The following is a 25000-nucleotide window of genomic DNA, read 5'->3' on the forward strand; positions in this document are numbered from 1 at the left end:
TATATGGATTCACTTCATAACACTGAAACTTCAAAATACTGAAAATGACAAAACTTCATAATACTGAAGACCAAAATACTGAAAGCTCAAAATACTGAATACTCAAAATACTGAAACTCAAAATACTGAAAACACATATTATGCGTAAACTCAGCTTAAACAACATAAATCATAACAATTTCTACCAAGATATAGGCAAGCCCCTGCACCCCCACCCCCTGCTAATTATATATATCTACTCCAAGATTGCACTTAACTACACTATGTGCAATCTTGGAGTTGCCCCCCTGCATATATTTGGTAGAAATTGTTATGATATATGTTGTTTAAGCTGAGTTTACGCATAATATGTGTTTTCAATATTTTGAGTTTCAGTATTTTGAGTATTCAGTATTTTGAGCTTTCAGTATTTTGGTTTCAGTGTTTTGAGTTTCAGTATTTTGATATTTCAATGTTATGAAGTGAATCCATATATATATATATATATATATATATATATATATATATATACACACACACACACACACACACACACACACACACACACACACACACACACACACACACACACACATATTTGTATATATACAGCTAGTTAATAGCTCCTTGATCATCCGCACTGACTGTCTTCTGGCAAAGACACAAAAGTTGCCTTATAATAAATCCTCCTAGTTACTGAGTGCATAATTGGAGGGTCATCATCCAAACGCATTTCACAGAATTCTATCAGTGTTTTTCATTCCATTGTCAATAACAGAACTTGCTTTGTTGCCCCTCGAAGTAAAGGAGCACAGCTACGAGATTCTGCACAATAACAGTACATCTTTATGACTGAGTCTTATAGCAGTTTCATACTAGTTATTACTGACTTCCAGAATCTGCCAAGTTTTTGACTGAACATGCCCCTTGAACTCAGAAGAATTTTCTCCATGGCAAACACTGATGCTTTCTAAACACTTAAAAAAAAAAAAACAAGTATTTATATTTGGCAGCGAAAAGAAACTCTTCACAATACAGGGGGAACTCTTCTTCAAAGAAAAGAGTTAAGGAATTATTAACTAAGATTAAAATTTACTGGGTGTGGCTCAATATAAAGAATTTCTTAAAGACCAAGGCAGCAGCAACAACCTTGTGCCATTCTCAAAGATCCACTGTTTTTTGGCAAGTACTCACATAACTGTCTCTTTCATAATCTGTTCCTGCTAAATATAATGACATGTTTGTTTTTCTTATTTAATCTGACTGTAAGCAGCACAACTGTTGAGCATGCACCAGTGTCTATCAGCTCTGCTTCCGCTGCTTCTGCTGCTATGCCTGCCAGCCAGCCTGCTTGTGTCACTCAAAGTCCAGCCAAAGAAATGCCAGCAGCATCTGCAGCTCCTGCTGTTACTGACCAATGGCCTGGCTCTGCAGCTCCTACCTACCCGAGGTATGCTAAACATGTTCTCTCAACTAATACTATGTTGTGTCTTCAACCTTCAGCCATGTTAATGCTTACTGAAGATTATAGGGTGCTTACTTAAACATAGTTTCCTGATATCCAGGCATTACTTTATCTGCTTATCAAGGTCAGATCATTTGAAGCTGTCTTGTACAGTACATATTTGTATTTATTTATTTGTCTTCCTGGACTGACATTCTTTTAAATAATTATTGCTGCCCACTATATTGTCCTTAAACAAAATGCATAGTTCAATACCTCCCATTGGACCAAAGGTGGTAAAGCTTTAAGATGCAAAGGTAATCAAAAACATGGAAGTTAAGCTACTCTTTACTGGGTTTGGGGACATATTTTGTGGTATATATTTTTTGTTTTACTGGTTCAGGTTTTGCTTTTGTGTGGAAATTTACCTCTGTCTACTGTAAAGGACAGTGTCAGTTGCATGTTATCCATCGATAAAAAAAAAAAGAATGGATGGTTTAATTCCTTTTTGGACCTTCAAGATGTAAAGTATAAAATGTTTATTAAAAATAATGACAGGGAGTTACACAATGTTAAGCACACACATATAAATAAGATGTCTTTTATGTCCATAATATGTATAAGAAAGGCTGAAATTCAACTTAAAAGCAATTTCTAAACTAGATGTAAATCCCACACTCTGACAGTGGAACATACGCAAGGGCATTACTAGTCAATGTTTCCACAGTATCAAATGATAAATACACCAATTTGGGTTATTAAGGGTAAGTCATGACTATTCAGCCTGGTAGACATCTGCAAGAAGATCATCAAAGCAGTGAACAAGGACAAAATAAAGCATACTGCCTACCTTGACCTGGCCAAAGCATTCAACACAATACCCCACTCAAGCATTGTAAACAAACTCACAAAACTAGGTACAAACTCTTAAGCTCCTATGTCACCCACTGGATAGCCACCTGTCTCACAGATATGACCCAAGAAGTTAGGACAAGGAAGTCCACCTCCACAAAGAGGTCAGTCACTAGTGGAATCCCTCAAGGCTCACTGTTGGGGCCACTAATTTTTGGCATTTACTTCACTGAAGACAAGGCCAACAAAAAGGGCCTCTAACTGATCAAGTCTGCAGATTGATGCAAACTAGGTGTGGTCACAGTGGTCAAAGAATCCCCCAAAGACATAAATACCCTCCAAAAAGCCCTGAAACAGATTAATAACTGGTGCCAAAGCCACAATCTAAAACTCAGTGCCAAGAAGTGCATAACAGATCCATTGAGAAGACAGACACTCTTGGACAGTACCACATTGATAATACTCCCCCTAAGATTAGACCATTGGTCAGGGATTTGGAACTCATGTAGGCAGTAACCTGGCCTTTGAACATCATGTGCCTACAATAGTAAGAAAATCATTCTATGTTGCCCAACTTATAAGCCAGGGTATGGCATCTAAGTTCAAGGATGTCATTGTTCCACTATACTCAATCCTCATCAGATGAATCACTGAGTATAACATATCCTTCAGCATGTACCTGATAAGACATATGCAAATACTGGAGCATCTAAAGAGATTCCTCAAAAAAGAATACCAAGGTGTAAACAACATGTCCTACTTGCACCACCTCAAAGCCTTGTCCCTATAAACAGACTCCTACATGCTGCTGAAAGGCAGTCTCTGCCAGGACTAAAAAAACTATCCTCTGATCCCATTCTGATGAACTTGTTGCACATCTGAAAAACAAATAGCATCATAATTGTCATATCCAGGGAGCTAAGACTCATCTGACATCTAAATAGAATATGTTGGAGGGACAGGTATGTGTCTCAGAAACTATTCCTTCACTGGTACAGGCTTCCCATCCATGTGAAGCAGAGTTCTTCTCTAACCAAACTCAAATTTAACTTGGACCAGTGGATGGGGAATCAGAAATTTACTGCTGATCTGACATTTATGTCTCTAGTAGAAAGAGGGCAGCCTTACAACCAGAATGAGTTTTATTCGGAAAGACTAATAGCAGACCAAATAGCCATCATTCATTTGTAGTAAAAGTGCTCAATATGTCTATCACTAATATGAAAAAGGACTTTGAGATGGGGTAACACACTTTGTCAAGTGGTTACCCCACTTCCAAGTCAAAATTTAAGGGGTCTACCATTTCTTTTTCAGCATATATTAATGAGGACTGGAAGAGCTCTATGCCTGATTCCAAAAGTGAATGGGGCTTGCATTGTCAAAATACTTCAAAGCTGCACATTGGCAAAGACATCCAAAGTAGAATCTGTTTCAGTGAAGTAACAGCTCTGTCTCTAAGAGGGACTTAGTACTGCAGGCAGTACATGGTAAGAAAGCAGCCCACCTCAAGTAGCATGTTCCACATTCAGGTGCAGCTGTCCCATTACTATGCAGTGGCTAAGAACTATGACTATGTGTAGTTAAGTGGTGTGCAAATCATAGCTAACGTAGATACTACTGTTAAAAAAATGAAATTGCATGGTGGACTAGTGGCCCCACATGCCTGTCCTGTTCTGCAGGAAGGGATAATGCACACATGACAGGTAACATGCCATGCATGCATTCTCCCATCCATCACACAGGTGCACTGCCGTGCAAAATGGTGTGGGAGCCTTTCATCTTCTTCTGTATGGCATCTCTGATTCTCCAGGCAGCAACTTCCTCCTGGAATAGGATTGTGCTACACAAAGAATATGTAATGACACTCACTACCTTAAAATGTTTAAGAATTTTATTACCTGCTCCTCCCATAGCAAGAATTCCAGCCATTCAGTACTTCAGCACTGTGAGGTACTGATTTTCCCATGCCCCATACCCAGGATTGTGTCATTCTCAGGTGGATGGACTACCGGTTTAGACTAGCAAAGCAGGATATTGAAGGATCCATGTTACTCTACCCCAAACAGTTTAGAATTCAGCCCTTATAAGACAGCTCTGAGTGTGTCTGTAGAGGAGGTTGTATAGCAGTAAATGTGGGTGCCACCTTCTTATCCCCACAACCAGCCTCCAGCTAAATATACATCAGAGGTTACTGTAATGTAAAAATACTCACCTGAATAAAAGCAGCTGGTAGAGTATGTGGAGGTGTGGGGTGAGCCAGTAGCTGGCCTTTTAACTTGGGGTTATCCTGTGTATTTATCTCTGGGGTTTCAGATTGGAAAAAATCTGGCCATTATGGTTTGGGAAAACTGTGTTTTTCTGTTAAGGTGTTCAGCCTCACAGAAATTGCTGTGCGGGGATTCTGTGATGTGATGACTTAGTGCAGAGCTGTATCAGCCACCAAACTGTATTCCACCTGAAAGATTCAACTTCACTTCCAATGATAGTGCAACCTCAAAAGATGTTATATTAAGCTGGAGGAATGCAGGAAGCATAGACAGCTGTAAGGAGTTCTAACCTGCACAACTCTGACAGAAAATTTGGTTTATTCTGTGTTAGGGAATATGGCTATATTTAAGCTGGTTGACAAATCTTGCTTACCCACATTACAGCTCTCAGTTTACTTGCAAATAAGCTTTGTGGAACAAGAGAAAAAAATATTTTTCTTTTTTGGTGGGGGTCATTGCTTCCTTAACTCCACTGTGACTATTCCATACCTTTAAGAAATTAACTCATCAGAGTGATTCTCTGCTAATAGGAAGCTGTGGCCATTTCCTGGGCAGAGCATGTGGCTAGTTAGCAGCAGCTTCTCCTCTGAACTGCTGCATTAGCTTGTGGCTTCACCATTGATACCACTCTCTGCACTGCAGACTCCCGCCAGTGGAAAATCATAGTGGGAGACCATTCTCTGAATTGTAAAGTCTTATCACAAAGCAGAAACCTTCCAGGTTAAGGCTTCTATATCATGGTAAGTCTTTCTGAATCCTAGGATTGAGTTAATAAAAGCAAACAAAAAACAATCAACCAAACGACTGTTGTTTTGTGTTGTTTCGGGCCGGAGGAATTGGAATTGTCATTACATTTATTAGGAACGGTTTTACTCATGGGTCGAGGTAGGGCAGTATTTTTTTTCCTACTACACAACTTTTCCCCCTACCTCGACCCATGGTAAAACCATTACCCATGATTAATGTGTTCGACACACCTCTTTTCGAACCTAATGCATTCGACAATACAACAGTCGACCGAGTGATGTTCGACTATTCAATAGTAAACCCAACCAAACATATCTGAGTTTAAGTTGGTGGGAGCTAGTGCCCAGCCTTGCTTTCTACAGGTTTCTATCAGCCCATTTTTTAAATTCTTCTTCTTCTGCCATATACTAGCTGCCTCATTTGTTTAATTCTTAAACTAGTGTGGTGACAATTAAAGCAGAAACAGCTGAAAACATTTAGGTGGGTTCACCATAAGAGCTCAAGTCCAAAGCACTAAAAAAAATTGTCTCAAAGCCATGGACTTGAGTGTGTTGTACCTCAGCTAAGCTGCTGTTCATGCCTGAACTCAAATATGAGTTTGGGAGAGAAACTCTGGAGATAGAGCACTACTCATGCTAAACTCGAATAGGAGTTTGGGCAAGCAGCTGTGGAGATAGAGCACTGCTCATGCTAAACTCAAATAGGAGTTTGGGAGAGCAACTCTGAAGATAGAGCACTACTCATGCTAAACTCAAATAGGAGTTTGGGCAAGCAGCTGTGGAGATAGAGCACTGGTCATGCTAAACTCAAATAGGCGTTTGGGAGAGCAACTCTGGAGATAGAGCACTACTCATGTTAAACTTAAATAGGAGTTTGGGCAAGCAGCTGTGGAGATAGAGCACTGCTCATGCTCAAACTCGAATATGAGTTTGGGCAAGCAGCTATGAAGAGGGAGCGGAAGGCAATTTTGTATTAGGAACCAGGAAGCGTGTTTAGAATTAGAGGGTAGGAGGGGGAATTTTTGGAGTTAGGGGGAGTGGAATGGGACTTTTAGGGTTAGGGAGCAGGAAGGGAAGAGTTAGGAAGTGACTGGAGAATTAAGTTTTAGGGAGGGAGTCGGAGTTTTAGGTTTAGGGAAAGAGCAGGGAGATATAGGGAAGCAGTTGGAATTCTAGGTTTAGGGAGCAGGAAAGGAGTTTCAGGGTTAGGGAGTGACCTGGGAATTTAGGTTTAGGGAGGGAGGGCTGGAAGTCTATGTATAGGGAAGAATCAGGTGCTTTATGATAGGGAGGGTGAGTGGAGGTTTGGGGTAAAGAACTGTGGAATCAGGTTGGGAACTGGGTGGTAATTTTAGTTTTGGGGTTTAGGTTCTGGTAGGGCTATGTAATTTATAGTATCAGGTGTTGGGATGGCTATGTAGGAACGGGTGATCAGGCTAGTGGGAGTTAGAGTACTTGTTTTTTCCAGCAAGTGGCAGAGAGCAGGTGTACTGCGAACTACTAGCACACAGGTACCTGTAACAGACCCCTGTAGTTCACTTAGGCTGCTGTTCATGCTCAAACTCGAATATGAGTTTGGTCAAGCAGCTGTGGAGATGGAACACTCTGAAGTATTCATTCACAAGTTTTGTCATTCTCTTGCAGGGATGGAACAAATGTTGATCAGGCAAACATCTCATCTCTGGAATTATTTTACCTTTTCTTCTTTAACAGTTAACTGCAGTCCTACTCAAAGAATATCTTAACTCTTTTTCCACCATGCCCTATTCAACATATTTGTTACTTGTTTTTCCTTGTATGGTCTGTATTTCATTTTCAGATCACATACTTGCAAATTAAAATACATCCTCTGCAATCTGAAAGGTTGCCTTGTAAAAGACCTGCTGAATATGTTTCTTTATCGTTGATATACTCATGAAATTTCTCATATTTGTAGAGCATTGCTAATTGTTACATTTCTAAATGAGCGTATCTCTTTTGAGCACCTGTAAATAATACTGACCTTTATGCAGCTGGTCAGATCTCTTGCAGGATCACATTTCCTATACCATTCTGACTGGCATCTACTTGCAACATAACTGCCTTACTTGCCTCATAGTATTTTAATGTCAGATCATCTTATTAAATAGTTTCTTCTTGAGCTCCTTAAAACTATTTTGCTCTTCATGACTGAGTCTCAGTCTGTATTTTGCTGTAACTGATTTTTTAGAGACATCAAGTTGAATGTGTTGACAACACTAGCCCATTAAAAAAACAGCAGATCAAGATATTACAACTTGACGTGTTAACAATAATGTCAGTAGGTGTTCCAAAGTGAGTGAAGGTCTTGGTTGCAAAAGGGATAAGAATGCAGGTCACTTTTTCTACTGCAGAATGTTGTAGATTACAGAGGGTAAGAATGGAGCTGACCTTTGGTGTTAGAAAGCATGTCAGCTTTTGATGCCATGATGGGTGTGTGCTCCAATTTAGGAGACTTTAAAAGGTATCAGCAGATCTTTTTTTTTTTTTTTTTTTTTTCAAATAGCAATTTTATTGATTTTAGCATATACATAAAACGCACTATTACAACAAATGATGGATTAATCATGTGCAGTAATACAGAAGAGATCCAAATCATAACCTATAATATACTATATACATATGTGCCAATGAGAACAGAAAAAAAATACTGCAAAAAGCAAATCACTAGATGCAAAGCTAGTTAGGTAAGTATAGATAAAACATATACCACACTGCAATTCACATTAATCAATAATCAGATTTCAGGAGAATAGGGGGAAGATTAAATATCAAGCACCGAATTGTCCATGATCAAATAGAAAAAAACAGGTAATCGGGAAGGGACAAAAGGTTTAAAGGATTTAGTGGTGAACAGGGATAAACCCGTGGTAGTGGTGCTGCGGTAGCATTGTCACCTCACAAGACATTGTCCCGTTCGATTCTCAGCTAGAGCGTCTTCTGTGTGGAGGCATGTGTGAATGGGTGTACCTTCGTTGAAGGTTGTGCGTCAGGGCTGGTAACTCGGCATGTAAAAGTCCACTACCAAACATTAGCGGACCGGAGTTCCACTGTGGCGACCCCTGACCGGGATAAGCCGAAGGACACAACACAACAGTGGTGAACAGGGATAAGTGCTAAAAATGATATAGAGGAAGCAATTGTTAATCATCAGTCAGAAGTACAAAAATAAAGTCCCAGAATTTCTGATATAAGGTCCGCTTATGGGGGTTAGCTAGTAACAATTTTTGAGAAGTGATGTATTTGATAGCCAAACTCTTAAAACCTCTCCAGGACAGTTTGGAGCGATCTAGCCAGTGTTTAGTAATGTAAAATTTGACCAGGAGGCAGAGTGTAATTAGGGCATGAAGTTTAAGTTAAAGCAACTTGATGATGGTGGGATTCTTGAAAAGAATGGCTGAGACTGGTGACTTGAAGAAGTAGGGAGAAGAAAGTATCACATGGTTTTATAAATTTGGAGGTAAAACTTTGTGACCCAGCACATGGAATGTTCAGACATTTCTTCAACCAGCAATTCAAATCTTGAATAGGGTCAGGGAAAAGGGAAAAAGAAGGGGTTTAGTAATTTAGATATGAAGCCCCTACTAGGGAAGTGATTATGTGGAGAGGGTGCATGCAGGGAATTTAAGAGGTGAGCAAACAGGTCTGTAATAAACAGAGGGTAAAAAAGGTCTGATTATTGTAATCAGTATTCAGTGGATCATCAGGCTGCATTAAAGCTGATAAGCTGCTTCAGGAAATAATTTGTGCTGTGAATCGACTCATCTGATGATCTTTTTGGTCAGCAGCTTCAGTCTTATTGACACACACACACACGTGTGTGTGTGTGTGTGTGTGTGTGTGTGTGTGTGTGTGTGTGTGTATGTGTATGTGTATATATATATATATATATATATATATATATATATATATATATATAGGGTCTATATTAGAAGATTGAATGTTTAGGTGATCGAACACTTAAACAACGATCTTCTAATATCAAAAGCAAAAAACGATGAATGGCCGATTTAACACAGGGAAATATTTCCCTTGGCTGTTCACCGGATTTTGCCATTTCCATACTGTTGAGCGATCTTGGTATATTTAGTTAGGTGGGGTGGAGGACACAGCCCCCCATGTGGGGGGGTGTAGGTGGCAAAGCCCCCCACTTAGTTTGGATGTAAAGTTTTTTTTTTTTTTTTACTGGCCGACGTGTGTGTTTCCCTGGGGGGGGGGGGGTTTTGATATTCTTAGGTTCGATATTAGAATTTTTTAAATGCTCCAACCATCAAAGGTGTATTCTTCCAAGTTACTCCGTCTACTGCCCTGTCAGTATCAAAAGTACTTTCCCATATCTTCATTAAATGGTGCATCCCTAATTTACTGGTCATACTCTTTCCTTCTCACCCTGTCCTTTCTTTTCAGAATGGTTCCATCATGTTTTCTGTCTACTGCCTTATGTACATATGTAATACTTCACCATCTCTCTTCTCTAAAAGAAGTAATGTCCCAGGACAAAAGAATAATTTCCTTAGTTATAGCCATTTGTCTTCCTCCCTCCCCCACCCAACATTTATATCAAAGTACTCGATATGGATATTTTTAAATCTGCAATCTCATTACATTCCCCTCAAAATCATGTTTCCAACGACCTCAATTTTCCTCATCATACTTTCAGCACTTGCTGTCTGTTTCAGTTAAAATCCACTGAAGTCTACCTGGTGTATAAAAATACACATACAAAAATCCTAACCCTTCTGGATTTTGTTGTATACTTGGGAGCCTTACAAATTTCTTCCTGTTGTTCCTTTCTAAATTGCCTTTCCATTATTCGTAATTTATTCTAACCTCCTCTAATTGATTCTTATAGTTATCATGCAATATATTCTTTTTTTGCAAACATAGCTTCTGTTCCAGACACAATGAAAAACTCTGCCATAGCTGGTCTTTCACTTAGCTCTTTTCTATCCCTTTCTATTTTCTGTTCTCAGTCTCTGATAGGGAAGGTAGACTCTGACCTGAAGTCCATCCCTTTGCTTAGCTTCATCCTACTCTAGTACCTGTCTCTCACAAGTTATTTCTTTCCAATACCTTGGCTACAGTCCTAATTTCCTTCATCAAATTCCATACCCCTCATAGGTTCATAGGTTCATGAGTTGGTACTAGGCTATCGGCCCTAGGGCCTATACATGGCTAGCCATAACAATTCCCTGGCTATTTTTTCCCACACTGTTTACTTCCCTAGACCCCTGTCTAGCAGGGTGACTGACGTGATCCCCGGGGTGAATTTCCTTTCTCCCATCCAATTGTCAAGATTCCTTTTGAAGAGGGCCAAGGAGGTACTCTGCTTGACATGTATGGGCAGTCTATTCCAGAGTCTGGGGAGTCTCTGGGTCAGGAACCTATCCCTGCAGCATGTTTTTTTATTGTGATGACAAAGTTTAGATCCCTGGAGCATGTGGCTCTGAGGGATTGGGATTTTTTTAAGTGTAGCATGTCCAACAGCTCTGGGTTTGACATGGCCTTGTATGTTAAGCAGAGATCACCTCTGAGGAGACGATATGTGACAGAGTATAGCTGGAGTTTTTTAAGGCGGTCAGCATAGGGCATCTGCTTTAGGCCTGTGATTCTCTTAGTGAGGTATTTCTGCGGCCTTTCCAGTTGTTGCAGATGTCTTGAGAGGTACATACCAAATGGGGCATTGTATTCTATAATGGGTCTAATGAGGAATGAGTACAGTGGGACAATGACCTCCTTTTTTCTGGATGCAAAGCCCTTAGTGATGAGGTATGCCACATAGAAGGATTTCCTGACTGTTGTGGCGATGTGGTTATTGAAGATGAGACCACTGTCCACCTTTCTCCCTAAGTCTCTTATCACACTTTCAGCATTTAGTGTACTGCCACCTATGTGGTAATTCATGGGTACATGTTTTTTTCCAAAGGGAATAACTATACATTTCTTGGCATTGAGCTTGAGCCCATGGCTCTGGCACCAAGCATCTGTTTCTGTAAGACCCTTTTGTAGAGTATCCACATAATTTGGGAATTCAATAATGGCTCCCAGTTTGCAGTCATCTGCGAACTTTGTTAGCAAGAGTCCCTTAGTGTTGGCCTGTACTTCAGAGAAGAAGATGTCAAACAAGAGCGGTCCCAGGACTGAACCCTGAGGTACTCCAATTGTCACTTGTCTGGAGCTGGATTTGGAGTCAGCTACTTTTACAGTGTGGGTTCTGTCAGTAAGCCAGTTGGCAACCCATCGAGTGATGTAGGGATTAATGCCCAGCTTAGTAAGTTTATCTTTGATTCCAGAGTGGGGAATGGTGTCAAAGGCCTTGGCGAGGTCCAGATAGGCTGTGTGAACTGCCTTACCCACATCCACAGCTCTGGAGATTGATTCAAAGAAGTCAATCAGGTTCAGGAGACAAGATCGGCCCTTCACAAACCCAAACTGGGTGGGGTCCAGTGTTTGAAGGTTGCCAATATCTTTGTTTATAAGTTCCATGATAATACGTTCCATGGCCTTGCAGATCAGGTTCGTCAGACTGATAGGGCGGTAGTTCCCGGGATCCAAGGTGGATCCCACCTTGTGGAGTGGGATAACTGTAGCTGTGCTCCACTCAGTGAGCACAAAGCCTGAGGTGAGGGTATGATTAAACATGACACTTAGATGAGGTGCCAGTTCATTTTGTAGTTCTTGTAGTACACAGCCTGGGATGTCATCTGGTCCCATGGATGCTGTATTCTTAGCTTTGGAGAGTGTGTTTTTTACCTGTGTGGCCGTTATTACCGGAATTTGGCAATCTTCTGGTATTGAGATGGGCTATTTATGGGGTGAGAAGGGGGTGAAGGTAGCACTGAATCGATCTGCCAGGATATTGGCAATATCCTTGGGATCAGTATATTTAATGCCATTCTGTTGTAGCTCAGAGCAGATCTGAGCATTGCCATTTAGAATCTTGACATAGTTATAGAATGCCTTGTGATTGTCTTTGGAATCTTTGGCAATTTTATTTTCGTAACTAGCTTTGGAGGATTTTACGAGGGATCTCAGCTTCTTACTGAGGCTGGTAAGGGAATTTTTTGCATCGTGGGATTTTCCTCTTTTCTGCAACAGTTTTTTCCTTTTGTTGTAAAGTTTGTTTATGGCAGGGGACCACCAGATTGGCTTCCTTTTTTTGGAGGAGAGCATCTTAGTTCTGTTTGGGATGGCACGATTCATGCATGAGTGGATGTGCTCATATGGTGCCTTAGTGTAGGATTCAGCAGTCAACTTTCAGTGCTATACTCCTACTTGTAAATATCCATACTGGTAGAATGTACAGTTGTGAAAGTTAAAATGTTTGAATGATTACTGCTGCAGTAGCCTTAGTTATATGTGTCATATCCTGCCAAGGATATAACAGCTGGACAGCTTCCATAACTTTAGGGCACCTTCCATGCAACCAAACTGTCAGGTAGCTCGAGGTGAGTTGACTAAGAGAAATTTTGGTGCAAAACCCTTCAGAGCTTTCCTGCCACCAGAGAGAGGGAGGCTGAGCCCTGAAAGGACAATGCTAGGAACAACAGAAACTAAAATGTCCACACCCTGGCATTAAAAAAAAACACCAAAAAACAAGGGGGGGTGGAGGGAACAAGTGGCTACTGCAGCAGGGATCATTCAAACATCTTCTGTTATGGTAAGTTTAACTTAGACAACTGTACTATGTTCATCATATTGATCACTGCTGCAGTAGCTTTAGCTATATGGGTAGGTTACCTTAGCTAAATTTGGGAGGTGGTAGGAGAACAATCCAGGAGCCCCCGGGAGAATGGTCCTAGCAAAGCATGATCTTGCCCTAGGGAAGGAATCAAGCTTATAGCTTAACTTAAAAAGTACGTACAGAGAACCAAGTAGCAGGTTCTAAAATATTTCTAGAATCTAACAATTTCCAAAAAGCCATAGAGAAAGCCAAGGCCCTGGATAGTTATGTTATAGTGAGTATAACAAAAAATAATAACATTAGACAACTATTTGGAAATAGTCTGTTCTGACACATTACCCCTTCTTACCTTTTAGATGAAATGAACAATTATCCAAAGATCTGATAGATTTAGTTCTGTCAGAATATCGCCTGAGTTGCCTGTAGAGATCCAAGGTATGGAGTATCCTTTACTCCCTCATATTTAAGCTCAGGAAAGAACACTTTGAGATGGATAGTTTCAAACTCAGATACCACTTTAGGCATAAAGGAAGGATTAGTTCTCAAAGAAACCCTGTCCAAATGAAAAATGAGATAAGGTTGACTCACTATAAGACCATGAATTCAGATACCCTTCTTGCAGAAGTCATAGAAATCAGTAAAACTGTTTTCCAAGTTAAGAACCTCAATTCAGCCAGATTAGCTCATTCAAATGGAGCAAGTGTCAGCTTCCCTAACACAAAATTAAGATCTCAAGGAGGGGCCACCAGTTTTCTTCGAGGAGAACATTTTGACATGGCACTGCATTGAAAGAGGAGGATCCATGGACAGACATTCTGAAATGGCCAATTAATTAACCTTGATAGAGGAATAAGAAAGGTCATAGAATAGTAACTCACACAAATATTGTAGAACCATAGAAGAACAATCCTTGAGTGGGTGCTGGTTATGTTGTTGGTACCAAGTAGAAAACATTTTCCACTATATATATGATTTTCTAGTAGCAGGCTTTCTTGCTTTCATTAGTACCTGCTGCACATCCTCAGTAACCAGGTGCTTTAAAGGAATTATGACCCTATCGTCCAGGCAGTCAATTTAAGATGACTGATGCCAGGGAGTATCAAGCACCCCTGTTCTTTTGTGAGTAGATCCAGTCTGTGAGGAAGCTTGTGGTAATTGCCCCTGGCCATTTCCAAAAGAATCAAGAACCATGGTTGCCTGGGCCAGAAGGGAGTCACCACGATGACCTTGGGGGATTCCTTCTGAATTTTCAGAAGTACCCTGGATATTAGTGGAAAGGGTAGAAAAGTACAGAGGAACATTCCTGTCCAAGGAAAAGAAAAGGCATCTGTCTTCCAGGCCTTCTTATATGGAGTTCTGGAACAGAATCTTGCCAGCTGATTGTTCATAGAGGAGGCAAAGAGATATATTTCAGGAACTTCCCACAGATGGATCAAATCTTGGAAGACCCCATGATCTAATTTCCATTTGTGAGAGTCTACCATGGTCCTGCTCAGCTTGTCTGCCATGCAATATTGCTCTGATGGAATGTAGGATGCCTGTAGAGTGAAATTGTGCTGTGAAGCCATATTCCAAGCTAACATGGCTAGTCTGAAAAGGGAATATGACCTGGTTTCCCCTTGCTTTGCTGGTGTATCACATGACTGTGGTATTGTCTGTAACAACTTGAAGAGGTTCCGGGGACCAAAGATGATGCAGAGAATTGAATGTCTTGATCAGGGCAAGCTTCCCCTTGAAATTTATGTGCTTGCATCTGTTCTGGGTGTCCCACATCCATCACCTTTAACCCTCCTGAAACTGCTTCCCAAGCAAAGTCCAAAGCATCTGTGGTGAATGACTGCTTTAGAGCAGAGAGGGAGATGGAGACCTAGCTTTAAGGATATCTGTTGTCTCCACCAAAAGATTTCTTTTCTGACAAACCCCAGCACTGGGATTTAAAACAATAAAGGGTATTGATGCTGGGACCAAAGAGATATCATCTACCCATGTACCTTTCTCATGTGGAGTCTTGGCAGGTGTATCATGATAATCATAGATGCCATGAACCCCAAAATCCTGAGGTATTCCCTTGCAGTGACCAAAGTCTGAGTGGAAAACCTTAGAAATAGATCTAGATAAAGATTTATTTTTTTCTATGTGGCTTCCTGACCAGGTCTTTTCTTCAGTTTTGCAGATGAGGACTACCACACAGTTTGTCTCCATTCCTACTGGACCACCCTTCCATAGGAACTTGTGCATAGTTCTGGCAGATATTCAACAAAAACCCCAGCATTCCATTTTAGAATCCTGTGCATGACCTCATATAGTCCCTGCACTTTATCCTCTCAGACACTATAGTGTCCTTGCCACTTCTTCAGCCATTATTGTACTGTCTATCCATGTGTTCATCTTCCCCATCCTTATGTCGCCCTTCCTGATTGGTACTTCTCTTCTTGTTCCTTGGCAAACACTAATAGAAAATAGTTGGTTACAATTTTCATTTTCTCCTTAACCTCTTGATTTTCCGATCTAGTTCACCAGCTTCTTCCTTTACCTCCTTCCCTCCACTGACAGCACTGAATAAGGCCTCCCACTCTTCTTTTTTGATGACTGCTGCTAATCTTTACTTCATTTCCTTCTCTGCCTTCTTAATGCACTTTGCTTCTCTCTTGGTTGCTTCAGTATAACTCACTTTTATCCTTCCATTTGTACCTTCAGTTCCTGTATTTCATTTCCTTATAACTTGTGGCTACCCTCAACTCTTTATTAAACAATGCAAGTTCTGTCCTTTTCTTTGTCTTGGAAGACAAATTTATAATTTTAACACCCCACCAAATAGTATTCCATTGTTTTTCTACACATTTTCTTTTTTCCACCTTCCTAGATCCTTTTTAAGCTTACTTCTCTTGTAATTGGCCCACTTAATCCAGACCTCTTTGTTTCTCTTGCAGACTGTTTTTCCACAAGCATTGTCAACCACATGATATATGATCACTTTCGATTAGTGGAATGCTGGCCTATATGTCCCTCACCTCCTCTCTCACCCCTCCCCATACAGAAATGAAATCAACTATTTCCTGCTTTGTGGTTTCATCTGTTAAATTTTGCTCAAACTTTTTGGGGTGAATACTTCAGTCTGTTCTCCCTACCCACACTGGAAAAAGGAATTCTATAGTCTGTCTCTGAAAAATTGTAACCGTGCTGTGTTTTTTTTGTTTGTTTGTTTTTTAATAGTAATATTTTATTTAAAAAACACTGAGTAATTTAGTATTTCTTATAGGAGTAATTGAAAGCTTTCAGAATGCAGGCTGTAAATCTGATGACCCAAGTCTATTAAATCAACTCTGTGCATTTGCTGTTTGCAAACTCTGTTATATGATTACTTTGTACTTAACCTAATCTTACATTGTGTTTATATTTAATTTGTAGTATAGTTAGAAAATCTGCCACATTAATTTGTTTTTTCTGTAGTCTAAATAATGACTTATTTTAAACAGATTTAAGTTGCCTTTATAACATTTGTACTTATCTTCTTTTGAGGAGATTTGGATTCAAACTGCTGGACATATTAACTAGAAATTGTTTAATGAGCAACTTGTTTTTGAACACTTGGTTAATAAAGGCAACAAAAAAATGCATAGTTGGCATTTACCTCTGGGTGAAAAATAACATCATGCACACAATAATTGTTTCAAAAGCCTCAGAATGTACTACAAGCAATTGATATGAGCAAAGTAACCACAACAGGGTGGGCATCAGTTGCGGTGGCATACAATGCTGTAAATTTGATTTACTGGAGAGCCAAAAGATAAAATCTGAAGCTGCTAAGTGAATATAATAAGTCAAGAATTTGACAAATTTGCTTTAACAGGTAGCCCAGTTCTTTATATGGATCCTTTGTCGATGCTAGACATCATTATGGCTCATTTACAACTTACTTTGATGCTGTGTCTACTTTCATTGTCTGCAGAATGACTTCACTCACCAGTGCACCTTCACTGCAGCCCAAAATATCCGTTGGGTCCAAAGGCATGTCTCAGGCAGCTTCTACTATCTCTTCTGCTCTGTCTAGGTATATTTATCTCTGTCTTTTATGCTTCTCTTAATCTTTTAACCTTGTTCCTGTAAGTCGGCAGTTCTGAAACTTAAGAGACTGGGCCCCAAGGCCATAACTCCCAGTTAGTGCACAGTGTTACATACAAAAATGCACTGTGTTCAAAATCCTTTATTTACAAAAGATTTGTATGCTTCCATTTGAAGTGTCATTTTTCTTTATATATTCTGTTTTTTCTAAACAGTTGAAGAAAACTAATACAGTGCACAGGTTCTGGCACACATATATAACCTTTTTTTTTGAAATTTTAAAATGCTAACATTTGCGGTTTCTCTGCATCATCACAAAAGTAACACCACTACAGCATGTCTTTGTCCATAAAATTAATAAAATACTACTTTAAGATAAAGTTGTTCAAATAACAATACTCCTTGTGGTTAACTAATGTAGAGTTCTGCTGTCTTTGACCAAAATCAGAAAATGACTCTGCAGAACATATGGAGAGAGACTGTATATTTAAAGTGATTTGGGCACCTCCGTAGGTTGTGAATTTGACGTTGCTATACAGTAGTATGATGTGTCCTCTTTTTCTTGCAAGTTTTAGTCAGCTTTGTGTAGTTGTTATAAAGTTATGAGCTTTGTTTGTCTAACATTTCCCATAAATAGGTTTATGTCACAGGAGTGGTGTGTAGTTATTATAAAAGTATGAGCTTTGTTTGTTTAACACTTCCCATAAATAGGTTTATGTCACAGAAGTGAGAGAATGTCAGGCACTTGTATTACTTGCTTTATTTTGTAGGCTTTGTTCACATCTTTTAGTTTATGAAAGCAATACAGAAGTGATTTGTTGGTTCCATCTTGCAACAAATGATTATGCTGTCATTTTTCACTGAAGTAGCTGTTGTTATTTTAAGTGACAAAGGAACTTAATGGTGTTGTTTAGCCATATTATTCACTCTTTAGAAATGTGAAAGATGCCTTGAAAGTACAGCTATCATGGTATGAACATAAAGGAGGTCCTACACAGCCATTGGGGTAAACAATTCCTTCCAAAATATGCTACAATTTGTTTGATTCCTATTCTCCAGATAACATCTGCAGTTTTTAAAGTAAATATTTTCTGCCTAGAACAGACTGTGCTTTATATAGTGGAGCAGTGGCTAGGCATTAGACTTCACTGGGACTGTTTTGACTCCACCCAGGCCATAAAATACAATACAATTCACTTTAGTACATTTACTGGTTAAATCAGAAAATGCATTCTTTGTGACAGAAAACTTAAGCAATTCATTAAATACTACTGCAGGCTGAAGATTTATCACAATACAAACTAAACAAACATTTTTAAACTTCCATACATTTCAGTTTTAACTAGCAGCTGATTTTCTTATTAAAACATCACTAGATGTCATTTCACTATGCATTATTCTGCAATAGAAACAACTGTAGGAATGCAGCATGAGGGTGGGTCCAGTACTGTTCACTGTGTTCATTTCAGGAATATATGAGGGAAGAATGAACATGATCAGTTTCTTATATGATTATACTTAAGTGCAGCAAAGAAAAATGGAGAAGAGTCTAAGAATGGATGTAGAAAGGATGACTTGACTAAGTGGGCAAAAAATGTGGCAGATGAGGTTCCAAGCAGACCAATGCAACATTATACCTGGGACACAGAAATCCTCCCATGAAGTACCAAATCGGAAGGATGGAAATGACACCAAATGAATAGAAAAAGGCTATGGGGGTGTTAATCATACCCAGAGAGGCTCACTGTGAGCAGAGTGAGAGGCAGTGGTTGCAGTAAGCAGAATGCTAGGGTGTACTCTTGGGATTGGGGGGGGACTTCAAAAGCATAAACATAATGTTCCCATTCTACAAGCCCTCGGTGAAGCCACACCTTGAGTACTATGTCCATTTCTGGAGGATACACAAGAATAGGGATATCATATTTCTGGAAGGAGTCTATGCAATAGCCACCAGATGAGTGCAGAGGATGGGAGAAAAGGATAAGCTCAGAACAATGAGGAGGTGGATTTTACTGTAGAGACAAGGGACAGTGGGGTTAGATAATATGAGAATGCACAGGATCATATCAGGAAGACTTTAAGAAGGTATCTTAAACCGGAAGGACAGATGGGAATGAAGAGAGATAGAAGCATCAGACTAGGCCTGTGAAAACATGACTTCACAGAGAGGGTTGTGCAGCTATGGAGTGAGCTACCAGAATTAGTGGCTGAGACTGAATCTTCAGTGGTATTCAAAAGGGTACATAAAAGTGAGTAAGGGGTAAGAAATAACAAGGACAGAGGAGAGGAAAAATATTAAATTAACTATAAAAGCTGTCTAGATAGATCAGTGCATCCGTTCATCACTCAGTCATTAATAAGCAATATTGTCAATGAATAAAAATAACCTAAACCCTACACTCATAGTTTTGAGCTTCACTGCTATTTTTAGTCAGGATGTGACAGTCGCATAACTGGACCCACCATGATGATATGGAAACTGAAGGACCTTGCAAAAAAAAAAGACAGGTGCCAGGTTGCAGCAGCAGCTGTTAGAATACTTATATTGACATTTACAGCAGGAAAATACTATAGTGCTGCAGCAGAACACAGCTGACACGGGTACAGAAACACTAATCTGATTAAATTATTCAGGCATATCTTGCATCTGCAAAGAATTGCATAATTCCCCTGGCTCATGAAGTGTTGCTATGCAAGCCTAGCTATCATATGCTCTGCTCAACACGTTTTGCTAACTACATTCTTGGCAGTCGTGCACTACAGCTATCAGATTTGTAAAATGGGTTTACACAAGTTGAGCTGTTTAATTAGTTTCCATAGGTTACTGTTAGGAGACTTGCTTATTTAAATGACATCACCGCATTAGGGCAGCCAACAGCCCAAACTTGGATGTCCAGTTGTTTCTTATAAAGAAAAGCAATGTTTTCCTCACACTAAATGTCTTCAATTTAATAATAAACTTCCCACAATTATTGATATAGCATTTGAAAGGCTAAGGAAGCCCATTTTACTGTTAAGAACCATTTAAATGAAAACTTATCAAATCGTCTAAAGCTAGCTATGAAAACAGAATTGCAGGAGATAGTAAAGACAACCACAAGGCCTTCTATAGTTATGTAAGGAATCTCCACAGCAATACACAGATTTGATCTGAGCTACTGCACAATGGTACCTCCTATACCAAGCCAACAGATATTACCAGTATACTGGCTGACAGATTCAGTGCCAACTTTACCCCTCTTCCCCCAAAGGACCAATCACAATACCAGTAGATTGCCAGGCACCCAGTATTACTGCTGCACAGGTTAAAACAGCACTGTCCAAGGCCAAGAATACAGCTTCTATGGGACCTGACAATATCTCTGGTTGTGTTTTACATGAACTACAGAGTGAACTGGCACCTCACCTGTGTGCCCTGTTCAATCACAGCCTCACCTCAGGTTTTGTCCCTACCGAATGGCGCACTGCTACAGTCATCCCTCTCCACAAAGGAGGAGTGACTACAGACCCTGGGAACTATTGCCCCATTAGCCTGATGAGTCTGATATGCAAAGCTATGGAATGCATCATCATGGACCTAATAAACAAGGATATAGGGAATCTCCAAACTCTGGATCCCACACAGTTTGGTTTTGTGAAGGGTAGATCATGCCTGCTCAACTTGGTCGACTTCTGTGAGTCAGTCACCAGAGCTGTGGATGAAGGCAAGGTGGTTCATGCAGCCTACCATGATCTAGCCAAGGCTTTTGATACCATTCCCCATTCAGAAATCCTAGAAAAACTCAGTAAGCTCGGCATCAACCCCTATATCACTAGGTGGGTTGCAAACTGGCTCACAGATAGAACCCACAGTGTGAAAGTAGCTGACTCCAAGTCAGACTGATGACTAGTCACAAGTGGAGTCCCACAGGGTTTGGTCCTGGGTCCTTTCCTGTTTGGTATCTACTTCTCTGAAATCCAGGCCAATACAAAGGGACTCTGGTTGAAAAAGTTCACAGACGATTGCAAGTTGGGAGCTATAATTAACTCCCCAAGTGATGTTTACATTCTACAGAATGGCCTCACTGAGACCAACAACTGGTGTCAGAACCATGGCCTTATGCTCAATGCCAAAAAATGGGTCATCATCCCCTTTTGGAAAAACCCAATTCCCATGAATTACCACATTGATGGTAGTCCACTGAACACAGAAGGCATTATAAGAGATCTGGGAACACAGGTTGACAGCAACCTCTTTTGATCACCACATTGCCACTGTGGTCAGAAAGTCCTTTTATGTGGCATATCTCATTACTAAGGGTTTTGCATCCAGGAAGAAAGAGGTCATTGTATCCCTCTACTCTTCCCTCATTAGGCCAATTATCGAGTACAATGCCCCATTTGGCATCTACCTTACTAGACACGTGCAACAACTGGAGAGGCCGCAAAAGTACCTCACAAAGAAGATCATAAGGCCTTAAACACTTGTCCTATTTGGACAGACTCAAAAAACTCCAACTATTCTCTGTATCATATCACCTACTTAGAGGCGATCTCTGCTTGACTTACAAAGCCATGTCTGACCCAGCTCTGTTAGAAATTCTACAGCTAAAGAAATCCCAATCCCTCCACACCAGACACTCCAGAGACCTCACCCTCATTACCACAATTAACAGAACATGCTGGAGGGACAGGTTCACAAACCAGAGACTGCCCATGCTATGGAACAGAATTCCCATACATGTCAAGCAGAGCACCTCACTGACCCTCTTTAACAGAAATCTTGATGAGTGTATGGGAAACAGAAAATTCACCCCGGGGATAACCCCAGTGGCTCTACTCAACAGAAACACTGGGAACTAAGGTCGGGTGGCACTGTGCCAGGGTAATCCTATGGCTAGGCTTGTAAATGCCCCAGAGCCATTAGCCTAGTACACACCTATGAACTTATGAACCTATGCATACACAATTTTGGAGATTTAAGTAAGGGGTGCAGGGTTGAAGTCCCCTGTGGGTAGATTGCACCCATTATAGCCAGGCTACCATTTTAATGTTTTGTTCTTGATGTTTAATTAAACCTTGAGAATGGTTTTATTTAATCATAGTACTGAAGATCGCTGTATGGTTGTGTACTGTAAATAATCAAACATTTTGTTTCAGCTTAAATTACTGCAGCAGAACTTTGTCTCTTCAAAGAAAGTTTCAAAAAGAACTCTCTATTACTAAAATCAAAGGCTGCTCATCATTATAATTTCTGCACCTTAGAATCTGAGTAAGACAGCTGTTCCATGTAAAAAACTTAGGTAGTGGCACTGGGCTCACGCTACATTCCCTTGTGAAGTATGATTTTGATCTGAATTTTTCATCACCTGTTGTCTATTGACCATCTACTTTTCTGTGAGATGTAGAAAGTATGTTACGTTCTGTATTACTGTATATGACCAACTAGTATATGGTGCTTTTATCACTAAAATATAGGACACATTTCCTTGTTAATATGTGGGAACCACTATTGGGGTAGCTATTAGGATTTTTCTACATTTAACAGTATCAGTCCCCTGTGCAGGCCTGTAGTGTCTAAAGAGTGGTGTGCAGTAGGGCCTACAATTTATGTTCATGCCTCCACATGCAACATAATCTTAGCCTTGCCTCTTTGTGGAGAGCACCCCCCCCCCTTCTAATCTGTGGCATTCATAGCAGATTCTACCATGAAGCCAACTCCTTCCACATGCCAACTCCAACAGGAACTCAAGTTGCTTGTAAAATTCAGGTCACTTAAGCTGCAGTCAGGGCTCTGTTCCTCTGCATCAGCAGGGCTGGCAGAGATTTGAAAATATTAACGTTAGTAATTTCTTCTTTGTTCTTAAAAATCAGAGTTGTTAGTAAATTTACAGTATATTTTATTAATTTATTGCACTGAACGGCATATTTTGACTGAGTAGAGTTTACTGCTCATACTGTTCTTTTACTAGGAGATTCAAAATGGTATTTATAGTAACTAGGACAAATCTGGACAGGATGCTAGTAAAATCCCTTTCTCTTCTGCATAGGAAGGAAGTGAACTCTCTTGTTTGAAGATGAAGATGGTATTTTTTTCAGATTCACAATGATCATCTATATGAATGCACACTGTTCATGGAAATTGTTAAAAGATGTCATACAGATTGTTTTTGGAGCATACATGCATGTCCTGTGCGCAAAGTTCAGTCTGTGCAGTTGAAATAAGATGATCAAGAACTGCTGACAAAGGACATTGTAGCAACTAAACTGGGAGGCTATTGGCTGTCAGCCAGATGGTTTCTGGGTAGATACCAAAGATAAAAATATAGAGGAATATATGGAAATGAACTTACGGACATAAAGGCAGATGCTGTGTGCGCCTGCATTAAGACAGGGTTTAAGATTTCTACTACACACCTCCAGGATCTGGGGTTCATTTCTGACCTCTTGTCACTGGCTGGTGGAAATTTAATTGTCTTCCTGTGCCTGTATTTTTTAGATACTCCTGTTTACTGCCACCTCCCAGAATTATGCTGGCTGTTTGGTTATCACAATTGTCAATGAGTATAAACTGCATTTACCCTTGTAACTTTGACCCATGTCATGGCTGAAAAAGGATCTGAGGAGGACACGTTCACCTACACAGTTAACAAATCAACAGCTTAGCCAAGGAAGAAATTATACCTTTTTCTAAAATGCCTGCAGAGATATGTTTCATTTTTCTAAACAAAACAAAATGGTTCACCTTAAATATCGCAACATAATAAATCTGCTTCTAGATAACACATAGAAGATTATTGGATTATTGTAGGGCTTCGGGTGCAAGCATCAGGCATTTTTACTTAACGAGTAATGAGTCAGTGTGTGAATTCACTCTGGAAAAAAGAATCTTTGGAAGTATTTTATAGGACTTATCTTACAGTTTAAAACATACTAAACTACACCGTGGGCTCAGTTAGTGATTCCTGTCATTCTGCTAAGATAATATAAAACACATATTCATGAATATGCAAAAAGCATTAGTGCTGATCTGTTTTTTTTCACTTAGTTTTCCAAGCTTTTATTACAGTGTTTTTACTCCTAAGAGAGTCTGTTGATGGTGTGGGCTGAGGATGGCAGGCAAAGGTTCTGCTGCCTGTAGGAGACAATTAGATGATGCACCTTTCTAGTACTTTATATTAGTATTGCAAAAGAGGGTAACTGGATCTGGATTTAAGACAATTGTTCATTAATGTTAATATATGTCAGGAGCAAGTATGCCGAATGGCACACAACTCTTCCTGTTTCCTGTAGGAATGTGGGATATTGCTCAGAAATGTTTAAAAAACAGAGAGTGACACAAATGATGGAAAAGCATAAGCACATTATCAAAGAGACAGTGTCAAATCTGAAGACTTTAATGGACAGTACTACAAAATTCTATCAGACAAGATTTGTGTGTTTCTTTAAATTATTCGTGGCACTAGTATGTTGGTTATATAGTGTGGTTTTCTGTGTATTGGACAGCTTCAAATGTCACATGTGAGGAGGGGGATTCAGAAAATTGTGTTAATGGGTAAATCAAGCCTACAAATACAGACATACTTCCAGAAATAAGAACATCTCATGCAGAGGTAAATTAGGTGAAAATAGAAATGTTCCTCCAAAATAAGGCCAGTTCAGATGTCATTAAGTCAGGCTTGGGATATTTACTGTATGATGAAGTAAATAAAGATAAATATAAAATGCAGGTTATGAAGGACAAGACATTATGCAGGATACTATATCTTAACCACAGAGAATTTTGATTATGTGATATATTCTGGATTAAAGGACAAAGCATAATTGAAGGAGATGGTTAGAAGGAGTGCAAAATTAGAAGATGCAGGGTATACATATCTAATTAAAGTGACGCAGGTTTGCAGACAGACTGTAAGTGGACTTGCATCAGGTATTTTTTTTAAGTTCCCTGCTGACCACTCTCTAAGAA

General features: G+C 39.8%; 1 protein-coding gene across 3 annotated transcripts in view; it reads left to right on the plus strand.

Annotated features, from left to right (window-relative positions):
- Nucleotides 1-25000, plus strand: part of LDB3 (LIM domain binding 3) — a 740470-nt gene that overhangs the window by 525024 nt on the left and 190446 nt on the right. The window contains exons 9-10 of one of the 3 annotated variants that reach the window (XM_044056595.1): nucleotides 1253-1429; nucleotides 16940-17041. The exons of the other annotated variants lie outside the window; for them this stretch is intronic. Of the exons in view, the coding sequence (XP_043912530.1) occupies nucleotides 1253-1429; nucleotides 16940-17041 (279 nt within the window). The remainder of the gene's footprint in view (nucleotides 1-1252; nucleotides 1430-16939; nucleotides 17042-25000) is intronic. 3 annotated transcript variants of the gene reach the window in all.

The sequence above is a fragment of the Protopterus annectens genome, chromosome 14.part0 (genome assembly GCF_019279795.1).
Source record: "Protopterus annectens isolate FY-2018-M chromosome 14.part0, PAN1.0, whole genome shotgun sequence".
NCBI classification, from domain to species: Eukaryota; Metazoa; Chordata; order Ceratodontiformes; family Protopteridae; genus Protopterus; species Protopterus annectens.